Raw genomic sequence first — 26,406 nt, 5'->3', positions numbered from 1 at the left:
GGCCAGCGCCTGCGGCGGCAGCGGCTGTTGGCGTATCTGAAGCCACGTAGGAGGAATCGCTCCGCCCCCTTCCCGGAGATGGTGCAGAGGGCGACGCCACGGAGGGAGGGAGGGAGGGAGGGAGGGGGCGCTGGTCGCTTGCCTCCTCGCCCGCAAAAGGACGAGAGTTTGAAAGCTCGCGAGAAGTGAGCGTGTGTCGGTTAACGGATCCTTCCTCCCTCTCCCCCAGCCCCGCGCACTCCAGGTCTTTAACTGCAAACCAACCGGTGGGCGGGTTGCAATGGCGTCTTCCCCGCCCCCCTCGGCAGAGCTGGCGACCCCAGAAAGATAACGGCAAATAACACACGGGTCGTTGATTCGTTAGTGCGGAAGATGACTGACGTGAAACAGGCTTGCAAAATTATACGCGGCCTGGATAATTTGTTCCAGTGATGTAATTACTAGAGCTTAAATTGGGGGCATCCAGTGAAATGGATTAGCAGCAGATCCAGGACACAGAAAAAGAAGAGGTTCTAAATACAGCACATAATTTATAGAATCTCTGATAGATGATCCGGTGAGATGGCCACCAAAGGGGATCAGACAAATTTTTAAGAAATACGGCTATCAAAGGTATTGGACGTGATGGTTACATGGAACCTCCTGCTCCAGAGATGATGCTTTTGAACATCACTTGCTAGCCATTGCCTTTGTGGCCTGTTCCTGTGCTTCCTCAGGAAGCATTTGGTTGGCCCCTGTGGGGAAGGAGGATGTGGCCTTGCTACTTCAGGGATCAGTTCCTGCACCCAAGCAAAAGCCGAGATTAGTCTATGGTCAGAAACCTTGTTTTCTATGTTCTCTACCTTTCCTCCCACTCGTGCTTTCAGCAGAAACCCCAGGGAAGAAGGGCCCTCTCTCCTCCATCCTGCCAAACACAGTTCTTACCTTGACAGTAAACTGGCTACTGCTGGCAACTCCTCAAGATCACCATCTTCTAAACATGCCTTGCACACAGCTACTATAACATCAATATGTATCAGAGCTGTAGTGCAGGAACCTAAATCAGAAGGGCTTTCCATATTCAGACCCCTATTGCTGTCATACCCTTCCACTGAAACTTTTCAAATATCCATGTCCACTGGCTGAATTATGAGAAAAACAAGGTATTTTTAAAATATCAAAGTAGGAATTGTTCTGTGAAAATCAAGAAAAATGGAATTCTTTCCTAGGGTGCATAACTCTACATCACCTAATTCCTAATTTCACCAATATAACAAGATACACACAGCAAGATACACACATGAACCACAATCCCAACTACAAAGAAAATGAAAGCCAAAACTGATGAGAGATCTGTTACAAAACCTATGTATCTGACCAGTTTTAGGTTACTAAATACCATCACAGAAGGAAAAAAGGCCCAAATTAGCCATTCACATTAAACTCTACCACTCAGCAGAGCACTCTACTTTGTAAGGTTTCTAGCTAGAAATGTGATAGGGCTGTTCCAATGTGGTTTCCGTGACCCAGCATGGCTACAGACAGCATTTCTTGTTGGACTGCTGTACAGGAATATGGCCAAGTTTGGAAAAAATCACCAAGAAAAAAAATCACCAGCAAATAGTAATAACCTATCTGCAGACCTTGGTGACATGTAACTTCAAATCCTTAGACTCTCATTTTGACTGTAATGTAGTTGACACAATGAGTGGGTTCACACATGATAACCCACACTCAAGGGTTGAGTATGGGTTGCTGAACTGTGGGTTGTTAAAACATGGGTTATTGTGTTGTCTGAACCCAGCTGCGCTAATAAACCACAATTTGTTAACCACAAACAACCCACAGTTCACAACCCAACAAACCATGGGTTCTCTTCATGGGCTATTTGTGGTTAACAAACCATGGTTCGTTAGCATAGCTGAATTCAGACAACACGATAACCCATGTTGCAACAACAACCCGCAGTCAACCCTTGAGTGTGGGTTATCATGCTATCTGAACCCAGCCAGTAAATATTAGCTAACAGTAAAATAATTATTTTCTTAGATATAGTGGCCCATTAAAAGTTTGGTTAACACAAGGTCACAGCAAACTATTTTTGTTCACAGATGTACATATGCCAAAAGAGAAAGGTTCTAGATTAATGACGAGTCAGTAAGTTTCTTTTAAATTCTTCTTTTCACAGAAAGAGTAATGATCTCTCTTAAGAGATGTACAACAATGAAAACAGTGTCAACTGTCAGGTTTCTCAGACTGGCAGCAATGTTTATCATTTCCTACACTATACCTTGTATTTCTGTTCCCAAACTTTAGCCAATATAAGTGAGCATATAAGTGCTCACTTAATTTGTACTCCTCATAGAAATGTTGTATTTTGCAGACCTGTTTACTATTAACTCCAGGAACCATTATTGCAAAGTTTGAAATTACTGTCCACAACAGCAGCCATTGTGGTTACCTTTATTGGAGAAGGAGGGCAGGAAGGGGAAGTAGTGTCTCGAAGCACTGTTGCATTATGCATTGTGGGATTTCACCAACACTAATACCTATTATACCAGTTAGTATGTTACATTGGTCTTGCACTACACCTATTCTCCTGACAGCAGTTTTCAAACTCTACAGTCACACAATTCTTTTTCAAAACATTTTATTGCATTATATTTGGTACCTTATGTTTGACAAAGGAAATTACATCTGTAACTGCAGGAATAAGAAGCTGGTCTGTTATTGAAAAAAAATCTTGGGCCCGTTAAAAGTTACAAAGTCATGGGCTTGCCTGAAACAACTGAGCAAGAAATATATTCTTAGAAATGTAGGGCTTCAAGTATTACAAACCTGTGACACTGTGGAAAAGTTCCAGAGGTATCTAAACTGCAGCACTTTTTTTCTGCATAACGTGAACAAGGCCTGCTGAGGTTTTAAACAATTAGTCTCTTGATCAGTAACAAATTGGTAGCCAGGAGTTCCTCTCTTTGAAATTTCAAGCCATAGTTATGTTCATTTATATTTTCACTGTACGTGAAAAATACATGCTGTCTTTCTAATGAGTTGGTGCCACATCACAGTGCATAATTTCATTTGGTTCTTGCATTACAGTTTTAAAACATTTAGCCAAACAGCCCTGTCATGCTGATCTCCTAAACAGCAGAGTTGATTTCTTTTCAAATTGTAATTAAAACAAAGAGAATGTTCTAACCAATTCCTTCATTTAAAAACTGTGGTGCAAGAACACCAAACTGATCACGTGCAGTGAATTTCGGAGACACAACAAGCTTATTGAACACCTTATGTTTTGTTATTTTGCTTCATATTTAAGTCCCAGTCTCTACAACAACATTATGTATGTGTTGCAGGTTTGTTTGCAAATAGTGATTCACATTGCATACTTCCAAAGGGTAGAATCATCTCTGTATCAAAATCAGTCAGATGCTTAAGCCCCAACAACTCTTTGTGCTCAGTGAAAAGGATCCAGTGCTAAAACAGCATTTTTGCTGTCTGAGATAGTCATCTCAACAAGACAAATTTAAAGTAATATTTCTGCCACACACCTGCTCCAATGGGTGTTAAGCCTTCAGATTCCATATAAATTAGTTTAAAAACAGGGTATGTAGATAAGGGATACTTTTCAATTTTAGCAGTGCTTAGTTTTTCTTTAACTGAGCCACCTATATTCAGTAATACGTTACTTTATATTATATACTTCGTCAGCAGGATAAAAAAAGTAAAACTTTGAAGGCAACCATTTTTACTCCTTCCATTTTCCGTGTAGGTTAGAACAATTCAGCAGGTGCGTGACAAAAATATTATACACTAGATACGGTTCAAAATCATTCCACTCCTTTTAAAAAGTTCATATTTCATTGGCCAGTTCTTCGGTTTCTGCAGATATATCTCCATTAACTGTGATTTTCATATCCTCTTCATATCCAGGGGGCATAAAAGCCAAAGCAAAAGGGAAAAGCTTATGACAATTTGCTCTGTACATTTCAGCTGCTTCTTTACAGTCTCCAAGGCTACCATCATTCAATGCTTCCAATACCTCCATACAAGTCTAATGGGGGGGGGAAAAATAGTGTTACTCCTTTTAAAAGATCCTGTGTTTCAATAATTCACATTACTACTAGTTCTATTTTTTAAAGTTCTATTTTGCATGTTCTTATATCTTAGGATATAAGAACATAGGAAGAGCCATGCTGGATGAGATGAAGGTCCATCTAGTCCAGCATTCTGTTCACACAGTGGCCACCCAGCTGCCTGCAGGAAAACCCACAAGCAGGACATGAGCACAACAGCACCCTCCCTCCCATGTTCCCAAGCAACATAGGCATACTGCAATAGGCATGCGCGCATATATATATGCATACTATGAAAAGGTGGCATTAAATGTTACCAGTACCGCTAACTGCAGAGCTTTTTAACATTAGAGACTGCTATATCATTTGGAAAAGATACACCTGGTGCCAAAGAATAAATAATTCTGTATATTAGATACATTTACCTGAAGATTTCTGTTTGTGAGGGATACATCAAGGCAAGTTGCCAGCTCCACCGCTCTTTTCTGGCTAGTAGGATCCAAATAATACACCATTTTGGCAGCTAGGAGAGCAGAAAAAAAATCATTCAGTGCAGCATAAAACTGAAACAAAAGATTGTGATCTCTTGACTTTACTTTCAAGATGTGGCTGTTCTGGGCCTACTACAAGAAATGGAAGTGGGCATTTCCATTGTGCACACTGAAGTCTTTATAATGATGAACAATTTTCCTCTCGTTTTAATTCCTTGACTCACCCTGACCTAAGAAAGGGATTTACGGAATTACCCTTCCTGTAACTTCTTTATATCTGGAAGGGAAGTATACTCAAGTTTCCACATTTCAACGTCTTTGTATATGTGGAACTCCACAGAGGATAGTATTCATTATATAGTCTTCTGTGAATTGTATGCCAGTACCAGGAAAAGATTACTTGTACCTTTGTGGGGAGGAATGTCTGATAGAACTTTGACTGAGTAAATGTGTAAACTACGTGTAGATACAGATCTTTATGTAACCAATCAAGTAGCTATATTTGCTGTGGCTTCTAAAAAGTTTAAAGCAAAGGTCTGTGAGCATGATGAATTGATTTGATTAGTTTGTTCAATCTTTTTCTGCCTCTTTTTGTGTGTGATTTATCTCTCTTCTGGTAAAACTGTAAGGACCTATGGTTATATGCCATAAAATCAACTGACTTAAAGTTACCCTCCATGTAGAACAGGGATGGGCAGCCAGCATAGCCAATAGTGAAGGATGATGGAAGTTGCAGTCCATCATCTGGAGGGCCACAAGTTGCCCACCCCTAATTTAAAACAAGACCTGAGTATGTGGGACATTGCATCAATAGGAATCGTACACCTTGGCCTACTACAAGGAAACAGATGAAGCGCTCACTAGCTTTCCCTTCCCTTCTATCTATAAATACTCTGGCATGGATACTAATGGTCCCTTCTGTGAATGGAAGGGCTTTCAATCTAGTGGAAGCTTTCACTGGTGGAAGAGGAAGCAGGAAATTTTTGCCCATACCCCCTGCAGCCTCCACATACCCTACATCATTTTAGAGTGTCCTGCTACACTCCAGAGCAGATTCAGGGCACAGGGGTAACAGAATTGGTGAAAATCTCCTCCCTTTCCGCCAGCAGAACCAACTTGTGAGTGGAATGCACTCACTGAAACAGCCTTTATTTGGAAATAGTCTTCATGTAATGTCCATGCAGTCATGAGAGGTTACTGCATATAAATGGTGACATTTTAGCCAGAGGCATCAATACAATTTATTACAACACTAAGGAGAAGCCTAATTGTATTTCTGAGTAGTAAGTTCTCATGGAAATAAAGCTAGAGTTGCTATTTCCACCTCATCGTAGTTGGGAAAATTTGTAAACACTACTTACTGAAATAAAGTCACACACTTTAATATGCTTTTTCAAGTTATAGTTGCTTCTCCTATTCTAGTAAATCCTCAAGGTAGTCCTATAATACCCAAGCCAATAGATGTCCTGGGCTTAAAGGGGAAAGTTATGGCAAGGTTTCAGACAGTCTTTTGTAACAATGATAGTAGTTACCATTTAGGAAATAAGAGCCCCCCCCCACACACAAATTTTTAAAGCCTCCTTTATATAACTAGATTTTTGGAAAGTTTTGAAAATCATCCACTTGCAAGCAGGCAAGAATATAACTTGTTTTAATAAAATAAGAGTCGTAAAACAAAAAATGCTAAATTATGTCAGAGATTATTTTGGTAGCTGCTTTCTTCAAAACACTTCTTATTCTGAGTTGTTTTCCGACTTTTAAGATTTCCACTGTATTGTCAGACTGGGCTGTCTTTGTACTTCTTCTCAGCAGTGAACATCACTTTTGTGTCTCCTCCTTTGTTTGGCTACTTCACTATGGAGAAACATTTCCATAAATCTGCAGTATTATAATTATGACATGATTCTGTTTGCATTTTAGACAATGGAACACTCGAAGACACAAATAGGCAGCAGTCTCATGTGGGGGGATCAAATTTCTAAAAAAATCTGGCTAGATCTGCACAGGGAGGTTTTTATTTTTATTGTTTATATATATTGCACTTTATTTTATGGAAGAGCATTCTAACATCCCCTCTCTTGTCTTTTGAAAGTAGTCAATACTAATGTGCTCTGACTGATGAACAACATCTTGCCATCAATACAATTGACATGCTGGACAAAGTGTGTAGGACCACGAGTGGAAGATTAAGTCAGAGCAATATTAAAACTCCCAAGGTAAACTTTGAATATAAGCAAGTTACATACCAGATAATCTGTGTGGTAGTGAATCATAGTTCTGTTTAAGGAAAGTTTCATTGAAGTTCTTTGGATTAGTTGCTCCAAAAAGCCGATTCATTTCTTGATTCAACACTGTCCTGACTGTTTCTTGCAGATCTTTGCTTTCAGAAACTATAACATTAAGGACAATTAAATGCAGGAGAATTTGTTAAGCTTGAATATGCTTTATCAAGTTATAGTTGCTTCTCCTAGTCTACTAAATCCTCAAGGTGGCCCTATCATACCCAAACCAATAGTTATCCTATATATTTATAGCAGAATGTGGGAAACAGATACTGACATTTTACAATCAAGTTTGTTTTATTTGCCTAAAAATGAAGGAATCATATGAACACATACAATTACCTTACACTAAGCCATATCACTGGTCCATGTAGCCTAATATTTATTCTGACAGGCAATAGCTCTCCAAAGGGTTAGATCTATCCCAGCCACTCAAGAGCCTTTAACAGGAGATATTAGGGACTGCGTCTGGGTCTTTCTGCGTGCTAAGCATGTGCTTCATCATTGAGCAATGTCTCCACTCCATCTAAATATGCCAATTCATCTAAGTAATTTTAAGTCAAGGTACTATTTATTGCTAAATTCAATATTCCTTGGGTCTATAATGTAGACAGCTTTGCACACAATAGGTTCTGGGGAGACCCTGAGGTACAGCTAGGGCTGAACATATTTACACATCACCACTTAGCATAGAAACTGGTATAGAAGTATAGAAAGCATGATTGCTAGGTCACATAAAATAGATTCATACCACTGCTGAAGAGGTGAATCATACACTCATGAAGCCATGGATGACTGGGGTCAATAGCAAATGCTCTCTTCACAGACTGCAGCATAAGAAGAAATTTTTCTGTAGGAGATAATATAGATTGGCATTGGATTACAGGATGCTCTCATTTTCTAGGGAAATCAGAATTAGCACATACATTTGACAGAGCACCCAATCATGCATTAGCTGTTATAATCAAGATAATTATACCTGAAATTATAATGACTAGAATAAATGAGATGGTAATTAACTTTAGCTTCTACATTTTCAGCAGAGATATACTCATAAAATCTACCAACCAATACAAGAAATGGAAGTGTTATTCAACTTAAATACAGTAAGTGCTGGCAACTACTAAACCAAACAAGCTGGTTTGGATTCAAGATTCCCCATGTTCAAACGGAAGGCATGTTTGCTATTGAACTGGGGTTTTCCAGCACCTCAACTCTACCCTCACCACTTGCAAAGGCTGCTCCTGTGGGGTGGAAGACTATCCTGAGCAATGTGTGATAATGAAGCTGGGAGTGCCTTCAATTTACACACTGGTTCTTTGGATCAAACCTTAGCACTGTAATATAGTTTAGTTGCACTAATTGTAGGAAATTCAAATTTTCACAAACAATACTACCTTTTTCATTTGCAGCATTACTAAACTGAAAATAAAGGCACAACTTTGCCAGATGAAGATTACTGGAGGAGCTGCTGTGTGCATGTCAAGTTCTATGAAATTATTTAATAGCTCAGAAAATCCATATCATCACAGTATTTTGTTTTTAACTAAAGATTAACAGCACTCGTTCTGACAAATTTTCAGTGCTCTAGATGTCAAGTGATAGACAAGATATGGGTAGGTCAGGCCAGCACAATGTAAGGCCTGCCAGTCAATTAGGGCAATGGCTCTTTATACTAATGGCCCCCTGGGTGAATTACAAATTGTCCATCATTTGTGGCCTTTTCCTACATCTTGAGGGAATATTTAAGGCCCAACCATGCCCCTCAAAATTCAGAACAGGCCCAGCATGGAAGAAACTAGCAAGACTCATGTTCCTTCCAGCATCTGCACGTTTCTCCTTAGAAAGCTAAATTTACAATTGGAGACATGTGCCTGTTTGTTGATGCATGCAGTAACTTTCACTTACCTTTCCTGAAGTAAATTTCAAAGGCAAAAAGATGAGTTTCTATTTTGTTCTTCACCAAATTCTTCAACGGAGTTAAAAACTTAATAGCTTCTTCCAAAGGTGCTTCAACCTAAACAACCCGCAAAATATATTTGCCAAAATAAAAAAAAAGTTGTAAGAGAAGTAAAATATTTGTCAGAAAAATTTCTATAAAGAGAATCAGAATGTCTTGATTCTTCGCGTCTGAAGTCATGGGGGGCAAGGAACAAATTTAGCCATGGTCCCAAATCTAGCCTTTTTCCTAAATGAATGGCTGCCATCCATTCCTATAAGGAAATGTAAAGCACAGCACATCTATGTTGTGGTGGGGGCAAAATCTGCCCTCCTGATACTTGATAGCCTGTGCCTCAATTACAGGGATTCTGCAGATTAAGGGGGTGGGATTGGGGGTGATGCACAGTTTCTCTGTAAAGGACTCCTTGCAATATTGCCTAAAAAGGGCTCCTCCATACTCAACATAGGCACATTATGTTCTTATATAGTCAAAGTTCAAATGCTGATAAATCCAAATAATTGTTTTACTGTCTCTCCAGCTGACAAACATAATAAGATAAAGCGATAAGAATACAGGTGATCAAGAAAAAAATCTTAGCAATTCAGAAATCAAGGTGTTATCAAAGCTTTGCTAAAATCAATGTATAACTAAGGTATCTTTCCCTCTCTGTTTTGTGTCAACTACAAGTTGAAGAAAGCGACATTGCTTGATCATGCAGGGGAAGCAGTAGCTCATGGAGAAATCAAATGGCTCCATATGCCTCTCACACAGCTTTGCATACTTATCGGAGTCCAAGGAAGGCACTGACCTGGCTTGCATGTCACAGCAGCAAACCACAATTTGCAGGGATGTGTGCTACGTCTGCAAGTCTGCATGACTCCGAAAAAACTGGTGTGCTACGCAATCTGCAGGTTGGATTCATAGATCTGCCTGACATTCCCAAATGTACCACGTACATCTTTGCAAGTGCATGTTAAAATAGGCCCTTGTGTAAATATGAAGGCAAATCTGATGTGTTTAATGTATGTTTAATGTGTTGCAAATAATGTAGTATATTTAGTAATACACACACGGTACTGTTAATGGTTTTCATTCTTCAATGCAACAGAACTGACATCAGGGAGTGTCAAGGCCCTGATAGAAACTACTACTTGTGACTAAGTAAGCTGGCAAATACCTTGACAAAGGATTGTGGAAAAGTTAATTTTGAAGTGGTATACTTTGAAGTGGAATTCTCTTTGAATAATTCCATCAAATTACATGTTCAAACAATTTACATTCTACAATTTGAATACCTTTGCTAGTTTCTCAGGAATAAGCTCTTCCTTTGGTCCTCCTATTTCTTCATCATCGTCGTCTTTCTTCTTTTTCTGGTTGCGCTGCTGCTTCTCTTTTTCAGCATTCTTTTTTTCCTCCTCTAGTTGAGCTTTCTTCTGAGCTCTCCTCTGCTTATTGCGTAGCTTCTTTAGCTCCTTATCAGACATATTTGCTATATAAAAATATACTTTATTATGTACCCAGTTTTTATCAGCCTAGTGTCTTACAGCTCAGATTATTTATCTGTTATTTCAATCTTCTACCGCAAGTTCTCTCAGTCTTCAAATTATGCCTGCAAACTGGGTGGCTTAGAAAGACATATTGTAGCCCATATAACTCACCCTCACCCAGAAATATATGCATTGCCACAATGAAAGTTCTCTAACTTATTCTAAGGATACAAAAGGTCAGGAGTATCTACAGAACCTTTAATTCTGCCATTAACTTGCACATTTTCAGATCAACTGTAGTTTCATTCATTCCTGTGATTTTCTGCTCTGGATGTCTTCAAACACATATTGGATGCCCAGCATATTGCACTGTAACTCAATGGTGGGCAGAACGCAGATCTCCAAATGTCTGGGACATCAACTCCCAGAAGCCACTACCAGCGTGGCCAATGGTCAGGGATGCTGGGAGTTTAAGTCCAAAATGGAGATCTACTTCCTACTCGCCCACTCCTGATGTAACTCTTAAATATTAACTTCACATTTAGGATCCTGAACTGTGAAGAACATTTCTTTTAAATACAGAATAGTATGCACTATGTGTGCACTTTTTATTGCAAGGCAACTCTATGTATCAATTTTTCCTCTTATAGGCTTGTAGCCAACATTGCATGAATTGGCTACAGTCGCACAATGGGACTTCCACATCCTCTCCTCCCCCTGCAACCCTCCCCAAATCTGCTCCAGAGGGTCTCCGGAGCAGATTTCGGAGGTGCAAGGCGAGGGGAAATCTTTTCTGCCACCAGTATCCCTTTGAGTGCAGAATGACACCACTGGATACAATCCATAGTAACAAAGATAACACAGTAAAGAAAATACACAGTAGGTACTTAGCACATGCACAAAACTAGTATCGACTGTAGTCCATATGATGAGTACTAAAAAATCTTATACCTGTATCAGCCTCATGTTCTTTGTTCTCATCTGTAAGAGGGTTATCATGAAGCTTCAAGTATATTTCTATGGCAATCCTTGCTGCTTTAAAATAAAATGGGTGTTGTCGAAGTACATCTTCTAGTTTCAACAAGTCCACATACGATCGAAGTGTAATTTTCCTCATACAGTATGTGTGGAAGTCAAACTGATCATCTGTGATTTCTACAAAATGCTAACACAACATTATGTTATTTAGCAAACATCAGAAATCATAATGACATACATGTATCTTAGAAACAATTACAAAAGTTCCGAAATGAAACTTCAACATAACGGCAAATGTTGCTAACACAACCAACATATCAGTAGGTGGTAAAAAACTTTTAGCACTTGAAGTGGGCCTGCAAACTATGGTTTGGAAACAAAGAACCATAGTTTGCCGATTCTGATGGCATGACAAGTTATGGTTACCTAAAACCACAAGTGGAGAGAAGGGAGCCTGCATGGGAAGAGGGAGGGTGCATCAGCCCACTGAGGTGCTTCCCAATCACCAAACCATGGTTTGATGTTCTGTCTTAATTGAGGTGTGTGACAATGATTAAAGATTAATTTACTTTCTAGCGATTTTAAATGGAAAAACACAGGCAACTGAGGTATATTATTATTATCTGGCCTTAAGCAGTATAATCGGAAATAAAGTACAGTCCATGGTTAGACCCCAATATGTGTTAAAATAAAAATATACCGTATAACACCTACAAGGTCTTATGGTCCAGAACAAAACACTTAAGATTTGTCAAACTTGATTCCTGAAAAAAGTCAAGTAAGAAATATTACACTGAAGTCATTAGATACATACTCTCTCAATTTCATGGCATTTTTTAAGTGCTTCTCCAAATTTATTCATTGCTTTGTAAGCTTGGGCACATTCTGTCTGGAACCACATGCACTGCATTTCATTCAAGTTTTCTACTGCTGATGTTCCTTCCTAGAAAGGAAGTTTTAGAAATATTTCAAAACATGGCAAGTTGCTACAAATATTCAGCTTATACACACAGTTAATTCAGAAAAATAAGGGTATCTTTAATGAACATTTATTAGTTTTTAGAAAAATGCTATTAAAAGCTGAGATTGTTAGCAACACTGGCTATGCTAGGTAACAGACATTAATACTGATCCTTTGCAAGAGACCCAGAAATTTAAACTTGCGAACAGGTAGAAAAGTAAATTCTAGGTATATGTTCAATTCTGTGATAGCAATTCTGGGAGAAGGGGTTGGGGGAGAGAGAGAGGAAGAGCCAACATGGAAAAAACCCTCATCTGGAAATTATGGCCACTTCAGGACATACTAAAGGAATACCCCCCTCAGATGCTGATACACTTTTTAAAAAGATTCCTTCATGTTTTGGCACCCAAGACGCTTCTAAAAGAATAAATAATTGAACAATAGACAATACTTTGCAACCTAATAACTGGCGTTCTTTAAAAAACTTAAGAGGTTGAAAAACAAGCTGTACAAACCCTTGTAAACTTCGAACACATTTCTTCCGCTTCTTTTATCAAGTTGGCTTTCAACATGTATTTTGCACATTTGGAGTTGATAAACCTGTCTGCTGTGTCCAGCGCTTGAGCCTCATCCATCCATCTTGCAGCTTCTTTTATGTTTCCAGCATGCTTGAAAAGGCAAAACAAAAGCAAACTAGATAATAAATGTAGTTAACTGTAGTTTGCCATGTTCAACTCCTTGATGTAAGTTATAAACAATGCAAAGGGAGCTCCTTCCTTTTGAGAAACTGATACTAAAAACAGAAATCGGCTCAAAAGGTTTGGCTGCAAACATTTATAATATCCTGATTTCAGGGTTGTGTCCATTTTCTCTTGTTATAAAAGACATCTGGGGAATAAGATTTGGGTGTTAGGTTAGTAGCTATGTTTTCAGGAGAATGTGGAAGAGACCTCCAATGTACTCTTTGTCTGCTAAATTAAGGGAGCATAACCTTAAACTTCTGAATTGTTGGTATTTAACGCCTGTTAAATTAAGTTATATAAATAGGGATGCTTCAGCTAAATGCTGGCACTGTAGTGAACACAGAGGTTCTTATATTCATATGTAGTAGCAACGTCCTTGAGTATTCGAGCTTTGGCGCAAAGGGTTTGCTGAAATAGAGATAATTACCAACCAATCACTAGAACTATCTCCCTCTCTGGGTCTTTTATATCTATTTATAGATCTGAACAAATCGCTATTGCATAAAGACTGATCACTTTTTGTTGTTTAGCGGCAAGATTAATTATCGCACAAAACTGGAAAAATCAAAATGTCTTGTCCATTCTACAATGGAGGGATAAACTATGGTCAATTGTGCTCACGGAAAAACATATGTTATATTACATGGGACATGAGCAAGACTTTTATGCAATTTGGCATCCATTTCCCATGCTAATAGGAATACTGACAAATTCAATATATCATGTAAATCTATGGAAAGTTTTGATGTACTGACAATGATTTTCATCTATATATAACTTTTATGGAAGGCTAAGAATAAGGGTATGAATTTTATAAAGGGGGGTTGTCAATTTCTTGAAAGAACTGTGTGAGTATAGTTTGGTAACTTTTTATTGTCCATTTGATGGTGTGGGTGGGTGTGGCACGTGCGTGCACATGCTTTGTTGGTTGTATAATACATTTTATTTTAAAAAACAATGCAAAGGTAAGCTAAGAAAGTTACAGGTGACAATACTCAGGTAAGCCTACAAAAAAACAATGCAATCAATATGCATGTTTACTCAGAAGCAAATCCCATTGTGTTAAATAGAGCTTACTTCCTGTACACGGAATTACAGCCTAAATCATTAAAGTTATTATTTTCTTATTTACTACTCAGTTATTCTTCTAAGAATTTTATCCAGATCTTCTCAAATAGACATCAGAAGGACTGTTGAATTATAAGGAGGCTGGCTATAGCTGGCCAATATATCACAGCAAACTTCCAAAAGAACAGCACACAGCACAATACACTGAAGTCCAACTCAATGACTAATTGCAGCCAAGTTCCCTTCTGATTTGCATTCTTTACCAGACACTCCTGACACATTTCCAAGTTTCTGCAACCATGATGGCTGTAGGATGATAGCACAGATGTAGCTGTAAAAGCAGGAGCAATAACTGAAAATGTAATGTCCTGCTTGGGAACGTCCCACAGGCATCTGGTTGGCTACTGTGGGAAAAAAAGATGCCTTTTGGTTGATTGGTCTGGGCTCGTACATTTTTTTCACCTTCATTGAACAGTGAACATGCAGGTTCAGGGGACATACACATAGCCCTGACTGACAGCAAAGCATCTGTTGATTCTTCAATACAAGAAAGTAGTACAACCATAAAGTGTAGTGTTGTATGTTGCAAGTTTGCTGCAATAATAAAAACTTACCTTATAGATTTTAGCTTTTACAAGGAACAGTTCTATCAAGGTAGGTGTGCTCTCTATTGCAGCATTTATATATTCCAGAGCTATGGATGGTTGCCCAATTTTGTCATAGTGCTGTGCCAAGTAGTACTGGACCCAGAGTAAAGTTGTTGGAGGTTCTTCTTTACCGTCATCTATTTGGAGGAAATTTTACAGTTTTTCTCCATTTATTAGTAGATTGAACAAGGAAAAACCCAGAGGTATTGCTTCTGAGATTCAACCAGCTATTTGGGGAATGGGTGGACTGGTTGGCAAAATTGATTAGTTACAGAAAGAGTGCTCCATGTATATGTTCTCCATTATTTCTTTTAAGAGTATCACATGCAAGATATTTAAAGAGCTGCACACCCCCACTGCATGAGTATTCCACAAACCATACTTTGAAGCGTGTCTGAATGCAAGTTTGGGAGAGAGCTCTATGTCACAGCTGTCACTCAAAAATGGGAACGAGGGCAGGCTCAAGTCATCAGGTACAGCTCCATCAGCCATATGCACAGCAGCTTAGAGAAAAGATGCTGAATGTGTGTATATGTGAATGATGCAGCCCTTCATTTAATCCAGGGGTAGACAACCTGGTGGCTTCCAGATGTTTGGATTACAACTCCCATTAAGTCCCAGCCAGTATGATCAGTGTTCATGGATTATCGGAGTTGTAGTCCAAAACATCTGGAGAGCACCAGGTGGCTTAACCCTAACTGAAGGGTTATAGGCAGAATTACCTTGGCAACCCAAACTGGGCCTCATCCAGATGATGCAAGGTATCAAATGGCACACAGCCTGAGTTTAGCTGGTCCCAGGACTAGACAAATCTGCAGCAGAGGAACCTATGTGCACAGTGCAGGAATGGATAAAGGGATGGAAGCCAGGCCACATAATCCAGACTGTTTGATGTCTATTCCCCATCCTGTACTGGAAATCTGAAATATGTTCAAATATGTTGAACATATTTCTAGCTACATATTATAATAATACAAATACCAGTATCCAACATTTTAGTACTCACCATTTGGATTAAATAATCTGCAACTTCTCAGAGACGTTTCATAACCTACTACCAACTCTTCAATGATTGCCACCTATATATAGAAAACAAATGTATAAATTGCCTGCTAATATTTTAGTTCAACTGACTACAGAATCATAGGGTCAAGCCTGTTTCCACAAAATCTTACATCATAAACTCACTTCTATACCTCGGAAGCAGAAGCAATAACAGTTATGATTTTTAACTTGTCTGCCTGCATATTAGCCTGGTTAGCAACTACTCTCACTGGAGGGCCATGTTATTCCCTCCTCAGAGCGATAGGCTAGGCCGCACCCAAACATACTGCAAGTGGACTAAAGTAAGCTTCATTACCATAGCCAACATAGCCAATCTCTTAGATAATATACAGGCTCTTAGTAAACTCAGTCTTCCTATTTCAGATATACAAATATATTCCTTGATTAGTGCCTGGAGTGTGCATGCATTCAGGGCCTGTCTGGTGAAGCTCCAACCGTGCGGGCAGCAAAGAGACTCCCAGACTGCTATTCTTGCCCTGCCCACATACTTCTCCATCTGCAGCAAATTTACCCCTTTAGCCTGGATCTATGAATATTAACATTTATACAGGACGTTACTGTGAATCTCTCTACAGAGGTTTTTAAGGCCCCATATGTTTGAATAGCTGTAGTAAGAAAACAGAATTACACACACTAAGGACTGTTCACACAACATAGTAACCCACACTCAGTGGCTAAGTGTGGGTTGTTTTGAACTATGGGTTGTTAGAACCGTGGGTTAGCGTGTTGTCTGAACACAGACAGGGTGGCTTGTTAACCATACAGTGTGGCTTATTTTTTCAAACAAGCCACCTTGAGAACCCATGGTTTGCTGTTGAGTTGTTCAGGGTGGTTAACAAGCCACACTGCATGGTTAACAAACCACCCTGGCTGCATTCAGACAACACAATAACCCACGGTTCAACAAACAACCCACAGTTCAACCCCCTACACACACTCAACCACTGGCTGAGTTCAGACAATCAGTGGGGGAAACAAAGCAGTGTCAGCTGTCTCCCCCGCCTGGGATTGCCCTAATTACCCTCGTCACAGGTTGCCATGTCATCCAAACCCGGCACAGGCATAGTTCATTTTCACCCACCCTACAACCCACGCCTTGCAGGATAGGTTGTAGAGTGGGTGAAAATGCACTATGCCTGCACTGTGTTTGCATGACATGGCAACTTGCAACGCGGCTCAGGTAATTTGGGAAATGCCGGTCATGAGACTGGCACGTGTGGGGGGAAACATCCAACACTGCATTGTTTCCCGCGCTGATTGTCTGGACCCAGCCACTGAGGGTGGGTTAGCATGTTGTGTGAACAACATTAAGTATTTTACAGATAATGGTCCCAGACAAAAACCTAATCTCTTCAAAGCTCATCCATGTTTGAATTACCTTTTCCTTATCTTTGTATAGCGATCTTAATGTATTGAAGACTGGCGGGCAGCCTTTGCTGAAATTCATCCTCAGAAATTTGTCCAAACATTCCTTAAATTTCTCACCTACATAAGAAAAGTATCTGTTCAGTCTGTTGCAAACATTACTTCACATGCTGTCAACAAAATAATTTAAACCAAAAGAACTATACCAATCACTGCCTACTCTCAGGGCAAAATGAGATATGAGACACAAGATCTTCAACAGCTTTTGAAGTCTGAAAGAGCATGAACTTCCATCTTTGCATCTATGTTTTGGAGGCAGAGGGAAACAGAGACACAATGTTGCCAAATGTCAGTAAAAAAGTCCAGATTTCTATATTATCTTTTATGAGCAGCTGTTGCTTTTACCACTCTAACAAGAGATACAGCATTAAAAGTAACTGGGAAATCTAATCTGCAGAGATAGGAACTGTCAGCCTAATACTTTGTTAGGTCTACGTCTGGGTTACAGAAGGCAAAATTCTGATATCATTTCTAAGGGATTGATGAGAAGATGATGTGATATCATAAGGAGTTGCTAAGGTTGCAACTAATTTTATTAAATACCAAAATGCAACTCACCAGATAAAAAGTTTAATGGCAGTCTCCTTGGAACCAGCCCCCTTGGGTACTTAGTCCAGGCTTCTTCATAGATCTTGAATCGCTCTAACATATTAGCTAGGAGAACAAAACCATGTTATTTACAAAGGTTCATTTGGGATTTAGGATGCTAATAAAAACCCCACAATAAGTGCCATGTATTACAAAATATCACTAAGACTGCATTAATTTCAATAACTTCCATGGATTCAATCCCACAGAGTCCCTTTCAGTGCTCCCAGCACTTCAGCAACCATGTTTAATACTTTTCCTGTGAACAGCAGCTTCTCATGCCAAATTTTAAAATTCCCCGGTATTTAAAAAGCAGGAACCTATGCAATGTGGGTCTATTTAAAAAAAAGGCTTCAGTTTAAAAATGAGATATTATTTGTTAATTCCTCTTGCCATGGCTTTTTTTCCTTAAACTTGAACTTTAACTCCAATTTTATTGAAATGTCCAATTTTATTGAAATGTTTTTCAGGTACAACAGGGATGCACAACCTTTTTGGCTGCGAGGGCCACATGTGATACTGGCTTCAGGATCGGGGGCTATGCACACGTGCACACATGTATACCAGCGATCCTGATGCAGACAGCAGCAGCGAAGGAAAGCAATTAGCAAGAAAAGAGCTACAGCCAGGGCCAGAAATACTGGAGCAAGGATAATTGTTTTGGCAGTTGGCCTCTGTACACCACCACATTGAAGTTGAAAAGAAACACACCCAGATGGGAACGAAGGCAGAACTTTCAGCTCTAATTCAAGGGGTTTGACAAAAGTGGGGCACTAACCATTCAGGAAGGACAGCCAGTGGCATACACACACCCCCATCGTTGGTGGATCATAAGCAATGGAACAAACCAACATCATTTCTAACTTAAGGATCGCCTTTAATACCTGGATGAAAATCCTTTGCAGTCAATGACAGCCTGAAGTCTGGAACCCATGGACATGACCCAATGCTGAGTTTCTTCCCTCGAGATGCTTTGCCAGGCCTTTACTGCAGCTGCCTTCAGCTACTGCTTGTTTGTGGGTCTTTCTGCCTTCAGTCTTGTCTTCAGTAAGTGAAAAGCATGCTCTATTGGGTTGAGATCAGGTGACTGACTTGGCCATTGAAGAACATCCCACTTCTTTGCCTTGAGAATCTCTTGGGTAGCTTTTGCTGTATGTTTTGGGTCATGATCCATCTGCATTATGAAGCAGCGTCCTCTCAGTTTGGCAGCATTCAGGTGAATCTGAGCAGAAAGTATAGCCCTATACACTTCAGAATTCATCCTGCTGCTTTGATCAGCAGTCAGGTCATCAATAAACACCAGTGACCCGGCTCCACTGGCAGCCATACATGCCCATGCCATAACACTGCCTCCACCATGTTTGACAGATGATGTGGTATGCTTTGGATCATGAGCTGTCCTGTCCTTCTCTATACTTTTCTCTTCCCATCATTCTGGTACAAGTTAATCTTGGTCTCATCAGTCCACAGAATCTTATTCCAGAACTGGGCAGGCTTTTTTAGGTGTTTGCTGGCAAAGGCTAATCTGGCCTTTCTGTTCTTGAGTGTTACCAGTGGTTTGCACCTTGTTGTGAAGCCTCTGTATTTATATTCATACAGCTGTCTCTTTACTGTAGATATTGACAATGACATGCCTACCTTCGCAGGAGCGTTCTTGACCTGGCTAGATGTTGTGAAAGGCTTCCTCTTCACCATGAGCAGAATTCAGGGTTATCCACTTTAGTTGTCTTCTGTGGTCTTCCAGGCCTTTTGCTGTTGCTGAGCTTGATAGTTGATTCCTTCTTTTTCAGGATGTTCCAAACTATTGTACTGGCCACTCCCAATGTTTTTGCTATCTCTCTGATGGGTTTATTTTGTTTCCTCAGCCTAATGATGGCCTCCTTCACCTCTTTGGACCTCAAGTTGGCAGTTCCAGTGAACAGCTACCAAATGCAAATGTAACACTCAGAACTACCTCCAGGCCTTTTATCTGCTTGATTGGTCATGGGGTACCCAGGAAAGAGGCCACACCTGGCCATGCAGCTGCTTGTCAGCCATTCGTTCCATTGCTTATGAGCCACCAACGATGGGTGTGTGTGTATGCCACTGGCTGTACTTCCCGAATGGTTAGTGCCCCGCTTTTGTCAAACCCCTTGAATTACAGCTGAAAGTCCTGCCTTCGCTCCCATCTGAGTGTGTTTCCTTTCAGCATCAATGTGGTGGTGTACAGAGGCCAACTGCCAAAACAGTTATCCTTGCGCCAATATTTCTGGCCCTGACTGTAACTGTATGAAGATCTCCAGGGGGCGGTGGGGGGGGGGACGGAGTGGAGACCCTTCTATAAGGGACCGGGAAATTCAGCAACAATACGGGGTCAGGGCATGCTCGGGGAGCCACAGGTTGTGCACCACTGAGGTATAATAGTATAAAACAGAAGTACAAGTGATGGATGGCATACAGAAAAGAAATAATTTTGGCTTGCAAACTCTCATGCAAGGATTATGCGTTACATGCTCCCCTAAAGTCCTGTCATTGTCTCACCGGCAACTTATATAACATATGAACAGTCATGAAACTTGTTTAGATTAATGAACATTTTATAGCAATGGAGGGAGCAATCCTATGGCCCCTAGACGGTGTTTGATTTTCAGTCCTGAGCAATACTTAGCCTGGAAGGAGCAAGTGAACTCTTAAACCCTTGTAGGTTACTTTTCAGCCCTGATTGAAGATTAGACATGGATAAAATTGCAGTCTACGTTTGGTGACTGGTGTTTATTTGTTATACATTTCCAAAGTTCTTAGATGTATGGGAAAGTTCGCCACCCGCAGTGATAAGTGCCCATTGCTCCACATCCTCCCCAACATTTACCTGAACCAATTTTGAAAATATTCTTAAACTTGGAGTGATGTACCATCAGCACAAGATTTCATACTTATAGTGTGATAGTGACATGAAGTGATAATGTGGCCTTAGTTTCCCCCTCACTTTCATTGCTAGTTACAATTTACCGCTCACACATGAACAATTCAAATATGCAGTGTAGCAATGAAGATGTTAACCTCAGTTGTGTACTACAGTTTGTACTTTTGGAAAAGCTGAGACATAAATAGATAAAAGAAATAAATGTACGTTAACTCACTTTTACTGAAATTCAAAATATGTCAGTTCTTGAAGAATAGCTTACATTAAACAAATTCCTCCTCCATTACTAAGGGTGCAATCCTATGTGGATTGCCAGCAGCCTCTGAACTTGGAGGCTGCCGAGTATCCAATGCAAGGCGGGAAGACAGCAGAGATGATCTTCGTCTCTATGATCCAGCCACCCTGCATTTCTGCTAGATGGGCGATTTCGCCCATCTAACGGCTGCGTCTTGGAGGCGGGGGAAGCTGGGGCAGCTATAGGATACGTTGTATCACAGCCGCCCTGTCTTCTCCCCTCCCCTGGTAACACCCTTTTCCCCATCTCCACGCTCTGTTCTCCAAGCGTGGAGAGTTAGCCGATGCGGTTCTCTCCATGCCAGCAACGATAGGGACATGGAAGGGGCGGTGAGTGCAGTTTCGTGGCTCTGAGGTTGGACTCCTGAGGTCTCCAACCTTTGAGCCAAGAAACCGAATTAATAGAACTACTGCAATTCAGCTTGCAGTGAAAAGTAATCCAAGGTAATGACAAAACATCTGTTCCTATTACAGATAAAAAAAAATAAGGGCTTCATGCTTCATAGGGCCACACCTCTCTTAGTCATAGCTATGTTACCTGGTTTCAGTGCCTTTTCTAAACCTTTGTAATAAGCCCAGTTTTCAGGATTTCTTTCTTGCAATCCTCTATATATCTCAGCTGCTTCTTCCAGCTTGCAGAGTTGTAACAGAAGTTCTCCTGTTAAAAATGCAGAGTTATAAATCAATGTGAGAGGGTATTGACTATATATTATATATTTGTTTCATTGACACAATGTATTTCTAATCACTATTATGCTGAAACTGGCTACAGTTCTCTTCACCCCTCTGTGCCTTGTGCTTTTCATACAACCAACGTAACTGCTGGTATGATTTCCTCTTACACATTCTGTATAGTATTTAGTTATAGCAAACTTTAACAAGGATGGATCCAGACTCCCTGTGAGCAGAATTCTGCACACAGGATGCCCTGCCAGATGAAGGGGGAAAGCCCCCAATTTCCCCTTTTCCCTAGAGCCCCCTGTGCATCTTTAAAAGCTGCTCAGCAGGGTCAGGACACCCCCATAACAGTTTTTTGGGGGTAAATGGATCTGCAGGTGGAAAAGGGAATCAGCAAAAACAACCCCACCTTTTGTACAGCAGGAATCCTCCACTAGATCATTATCTGTTCCACAAATGGAAGAACCACAAGGGCAAGTCTGGATCCAACCCATTACGTTTAGCATGCACAAAGTCAGAGGATCAATGTCATTCTTTTCACCATGAAAACATGGTATTTTTAAGAACAAAGGAACTTTTGAAACAGAATTGACACCAGAATATAAATATTTTTGTTAATACTGTCTTTATATTTCTTAAGGTGTAAGAAATTATGGGTGTTTAATTGGAAGACCTGCTATTAAATATTGCTATTAAGGGTCACTTTTAAATAAGACTTAAATGTGGATTCTGTTTAGAGAGTTGAACAGAACTATGTTTGATTATTTCTTGGCATGTAAAGAGTCTATCTAAAAAGTCATCTAACTATGGCACATTCCTTGTAGAATCTTTCTTGTCAACATGTGCAATCTTAACTTATTGCATACCTAATCTTACAAATTGGTTATCAATTTATTAAAGTTTAACCACCAAAGAAGCTTCACATGAGCAGGAACTAACTTCATGGGTTTAAGAATACCAGTGATTTGCAACAGAGCACTTAAACATTATATCTGTGGATCCACTTGGTTTGCTACCAATATAATATCAGTATGTTTTAGAAAGCAACTGAACAAAGCTCTACCTATTGAATGTTCCAGTAAACTTTGGCTGCTTAGTACATTCTGGAAGTATAAAATAAAGAATAACCATATTTTGCACCAATGCAACCTAATCTACTTTTATGCAAAGGAAAACAGCTTATATTTCAAAACATTTCTCCACAGCATGGTGAGCACAAGATATGCTTTAAAATTTTAAGCCAGGTATCTCAGGATGTTCAGTTCTGTTCTCTCTCTCTCTCTCTCTCTCTCTCTCTCTCTTTCATACAACCATTGAATAGACAATGCTGGTTTGCTGGTTTTGAAGCCACTTGTCTAAAACTAGTGTCCACTTGCATGGCAACGTTAACTCTCCAGCTCTTTCAAGATGATGTCTATGTCACATTTCTATTCCATTTTTGTGAAAATAAGGGGAGCAAATTTTCTACAGAGACTTGTCTAAATCGGGGGGGGGGGGGGACACGACGACGACGACGACGACGACAACAACAACACTGTTTCAACCCTGGGAACTGGACTGCCTTCTGGTGCAACCCCACCAGGGACAGATGATGTCATGGGGTATTGCCCTCCCTATGACATCATAGAAGCTCCTTTTTCCATGCAGAGAGGCACTGAGCAATTGTTTCTGCCTCTCTCCATGCATGGAGAAAAGGACTGTCATTTTCTGTGTGCAGAGGCCCACAGAGTGATTGCTCCTGCCTCTCTCTGGATGGAGAAAGGCCAGTCCCTCTCAGTGCTACAGAAAGGTAGCCTTTCTTGAGCACTGGAAGAAGGGGTGGGGCCTGGGAGGGAACCTTGGTAGGGTGGATTCGGTTGATGGGCAAGAGATTTCCCACCCCTGCTCTAAATTAATGCACCTTGCATTTTAATTGAAGGGAATCTGCCATCAGATATCTGCCACCAGGTTGTCAATCTATATTCAGATGCCAAATTGAATCATGAATAATCCAGTAAGGTTGGGACGAGTTAGCCACAGGTACTATCATGAGTTTCCCTTGAGATGATATTTACTGTGAACATAATATACAATAACTCTTATGGAAGAGTTCATGGAATTCTTATGTCAAAGCAATGCACCTTTTTGGTCTCTGTCAAAGTATGCCAAGGAATAAAAGATGGAGAAATATTGGGGTCCTGGAAACAGACAACAAATTGTTTTGATACCAAACTGAAGAGTCAGAAATGCCCCCCTTTCCAAAAATATGCATAAAAATGAGACAAGTCTTTCCGAGATTACCCAGAAAAACGTTCGTCAGGTTCTAACCACATGGGGGAGCAATCCTACCGGGATAGGCAGTCACCTCTGAACTCGGAGACGACCGCCTATCCAACGCAGGGCAGGAGAAGCACAGAGGGGATCATCCCCTCCGCGCTTCAGCTGTCCTGCATTTGCGGCTAGACAGCTGATTTGGGCTGTCTAGCCGCAGGAAGGTGGAGTGGGGGAGGAGGCTGCTGGACAACACGTAGGATGTGTCATACTGGCATTTCCGCCTTCCCCACCCTAGAACGCTCCCCGGAACACCCTGATTTCACTGCTCAGCTTTCCTCTTCTGAGCGCGGGGTTGTTCCACGCTGCCTACAAGGCAGCGTGGGAGAGGAGGAATGTCAGTTTTCAGGGAATGGACCTAAGAGCATGGGCTCTGAGGTCAGTTACCAGAAACGGACGTATCCTGTGGCCGTCTAGCCGCTGACTAGCGGCTATAGGATTGCGCACGAAATGTATTATATAATAAAGTAAGCTTGAGACTGAGGCCAGACAGCCTCCAAACAATTATGCTTGCCTTCTGGTTGGAATAAAGGGCCACAAGTTACTTACCAGGCTGCCAGCAGCCTCTCCATAGAATTTCTATTAGGAACATAACTTGTAGAAAACATAATCATATCAACAGCACACCCTGAACCTATGTGAATTGACAAGTGACTTGTTCCTCAGACATTTAAATTAACATTAAACAACAAAAATGTTTCTAATTGCAAAGAGGTTTAGGCACAACTTAATCCTGATAACTTAGTTACCTTTTGTTTCTTCAACTGCTAATTTGTCACAGATTTGCTTTTCATAGGTGCCAAGATGATCCAGAGCTTCTTTATAGAGTCCTGCTTCCCGGAGGACTTGATTTTGATACAAGAGTAGCTCACTATACTCATAGTCTACTTTATCAGGAGATGTCTGCATAGGTAAGAAAACACTGAAGTATTCATCCCTTTAATGTCAACAGTGCAATTTAAAAAAGATGATAGGCTGATAAGGCTATCTGCATATAGCTCTTTGAGCTGCAAATGTAGTAGTTGTCCCTTGCTGAATCAGAATAGCACATGCATCTACCAGACACATGGTTGGCACCATTAACTCTGATAGCAGTGATCCCCTTTGGTAAGAAGGGAGTGTTCCACCTTTTTCCTGAACAGGTAATTGCTGCCATCTGCTTTGACTTTGCCAGTTTTCAGTTCCATAGGGAGATTCTGATATGCCAATGCATTTATACACCCATTGCTGCAGACAAAATCTCTAGATCAGGGTACTGTATTTAACTCTTCACTTCCTGTTTTGATTACTGACTCATTTTGTTATATATAAGTTTGAAGTTTTCCTCATACCTGTTGAGTCTTCCTAAACTCCTCCAAAATCTTTGCTGCCATTTCATAGTCTTCCAGCAGATGATAAGCTATAGCATAGCCAATCCATGATGCTCGTTGCGCAGGTCGAAGTTGAAGTAATTGATACCTAGTTTCCTGCATGAGAGTAATAAAATGCTTGTTTTCACATTTAGTCTTCTGGATCCACTATTGAAATAAACACCTATCAGGAAATACATGATGGAGTTCTCTATTTTTAAAAAGTTTCATAATGTAAAATCCTTTAATGTGCAGTCAGTACAGAATCTCTACACAACAACTTGATGAATTAGATTATCTAACCCAGCCTTCCCCAACCTGGTGCCCTCCAGATGTTTTGGACTTTAAGTCCCAACCCTAGTTAGCATAGTCAATCGTCAGGAATGCTAGGAGTTGTAGTCTAAAGTGTCTGGAGGGCACGAGGTTGGAGAACACTGCTCTAGACTGTGTCTTTAAATAAAGGTGAATGGTACTGATCGAACTAATATATTTTTTGCAGTAAATCTTAAGCACTATCAATCATGGAACTAACACAGTCAAGGATAGCCATGACTAATTCCCACTGAAAGCAATGGGACAAGTTAGCTGTGGCTAAGTTGTTCTGCTGGTTTCAATGGGAACTGATCATGATTAATCATAGCTGGATTGAGGTTCATGGGTTCAGCAGATACTGGTTTAGTCTAGGAGATATGAACAGAATCAAACTATCAATTTAAATGGGCTCTATACTCCATAGACAGAGTACAGCGGCACTCGCAGTAGCCTGATCAACACAAAAACTTTCTAGGATGATGAGTGCTGATCATCATTATATACAGGTGCAAAAACTAGTAAAAAACATTAATACTTAGCAACTTCAGTAATACCCTGGGAAGAAAGAAAGGCACTGAGAACAGTCACCAAAAAACAACACAAAGCAACAATGGCTTAAATATAAAAATACAGATGATGAAGGAACTACATTAGAATTGAAGAAAGTCAGTCAAAATGAGGCCACCACTAATTTGGAGTTGCATTACAAAGAACAAAAGCAACTTTCTGTGCGTGCGGAACTATCGCAATCATCTTTAGTGATCTGGAAATAGCATTTTAAAATCTGGACACAGTTCTACTAGAACAATCTCTGAGTAGAAGATTCAAG

The 26,406-nt window shown here is 40.3% G+C and overlaps 1 protein-coding gene across 1 annotated transcript in view; it reads right to left on the bottom strand.

Annotated features, from left to right (window-relative positions):
* Positions 1-2,149: 2,149 nt before the first annotated feature.
* Positions 2,150-26,406, bottom strand: part of NAA15 (N-alpha-acetyltransferase 15, NatA auxiliary subunit) — a 46,233-nt gene continuing 21,976 nt past the window's right edge. Inside the window, exons 5-20 of the mRNA XM_084856084.1 lie at positions 25,248-25,382; positions 24,666-24,819; positions 21,467-21,586; positions 17,703-17,798; positions 17,098-17,204; positions 15,661-15,733; positions 14,622-14,791; positions 12,712-12,864; positions 12,050-12,178; positions 11,209-11,422; positions 10,066-10,259; positions 8,737-8,845; positions 7,580-7,678; positions 6,793-6,936; positions 4,481-4,578; positions 2,150-4,033 (exon numbers count right to left, since the gene is read on the bottom strand). Of these exons, the coding sequence (XP_084712210.1) occupies positions 3,833-4,033; positions 4,481-4,578; positions 6,793-6,936; positions 7,580-7,678; positions 8,737-8,845; positions 10,066-10,259; positions 11,209-11,422; positions 12,050-12,178; positions 12,712-12,864; positions 14,622-14,791; positions 15,661-15,733; positions 17,098-17,204; positions 17,703-17,798; positions 21,467-21,586; positions 24,666-24,819; positions 25,248-25,382 (2,196 nt within the window). The 3' untranslated portion in view covers positions 2,150-3,832. The remainder of the gene's footprint in view (positions 4,034-4,480; positions 4,579-6,792; positions 6,937-7,579; positions 7,679-8,736; positions 8,846-10,065; positions 10,260-11,208; positions 11,423-12,049; positions 12,179-12,711; positions 12,865-14,621; positions 14,792-15,660; positions 15,734-17,097; positions 17,205-17,702; positions 17,799-21,466; positions 21,587-24,665; positions 24,820-25,247; positions 25,383-26,406) is intronic.

The sequence above is a fragment of the Heloderma suspectum genome, chromosome 5, assembly GCF_057233095.1.
Source record: "Heloderma suspectum isolate Gila_16-S chromosome 5, 16-S_ref, whole genome shotgun sequence".
Taxonomy (NCBI): Eukaryota; Metazoa; Chordata; class Lepidosauria; order Squamata; family Helodermatidae; genus Heloderma; species Heloderma suspectum.
Note: the sequence above shows the minus strand (reverse complement) of the source record. Positions and strands in the feature narration are given on the sequence as shown.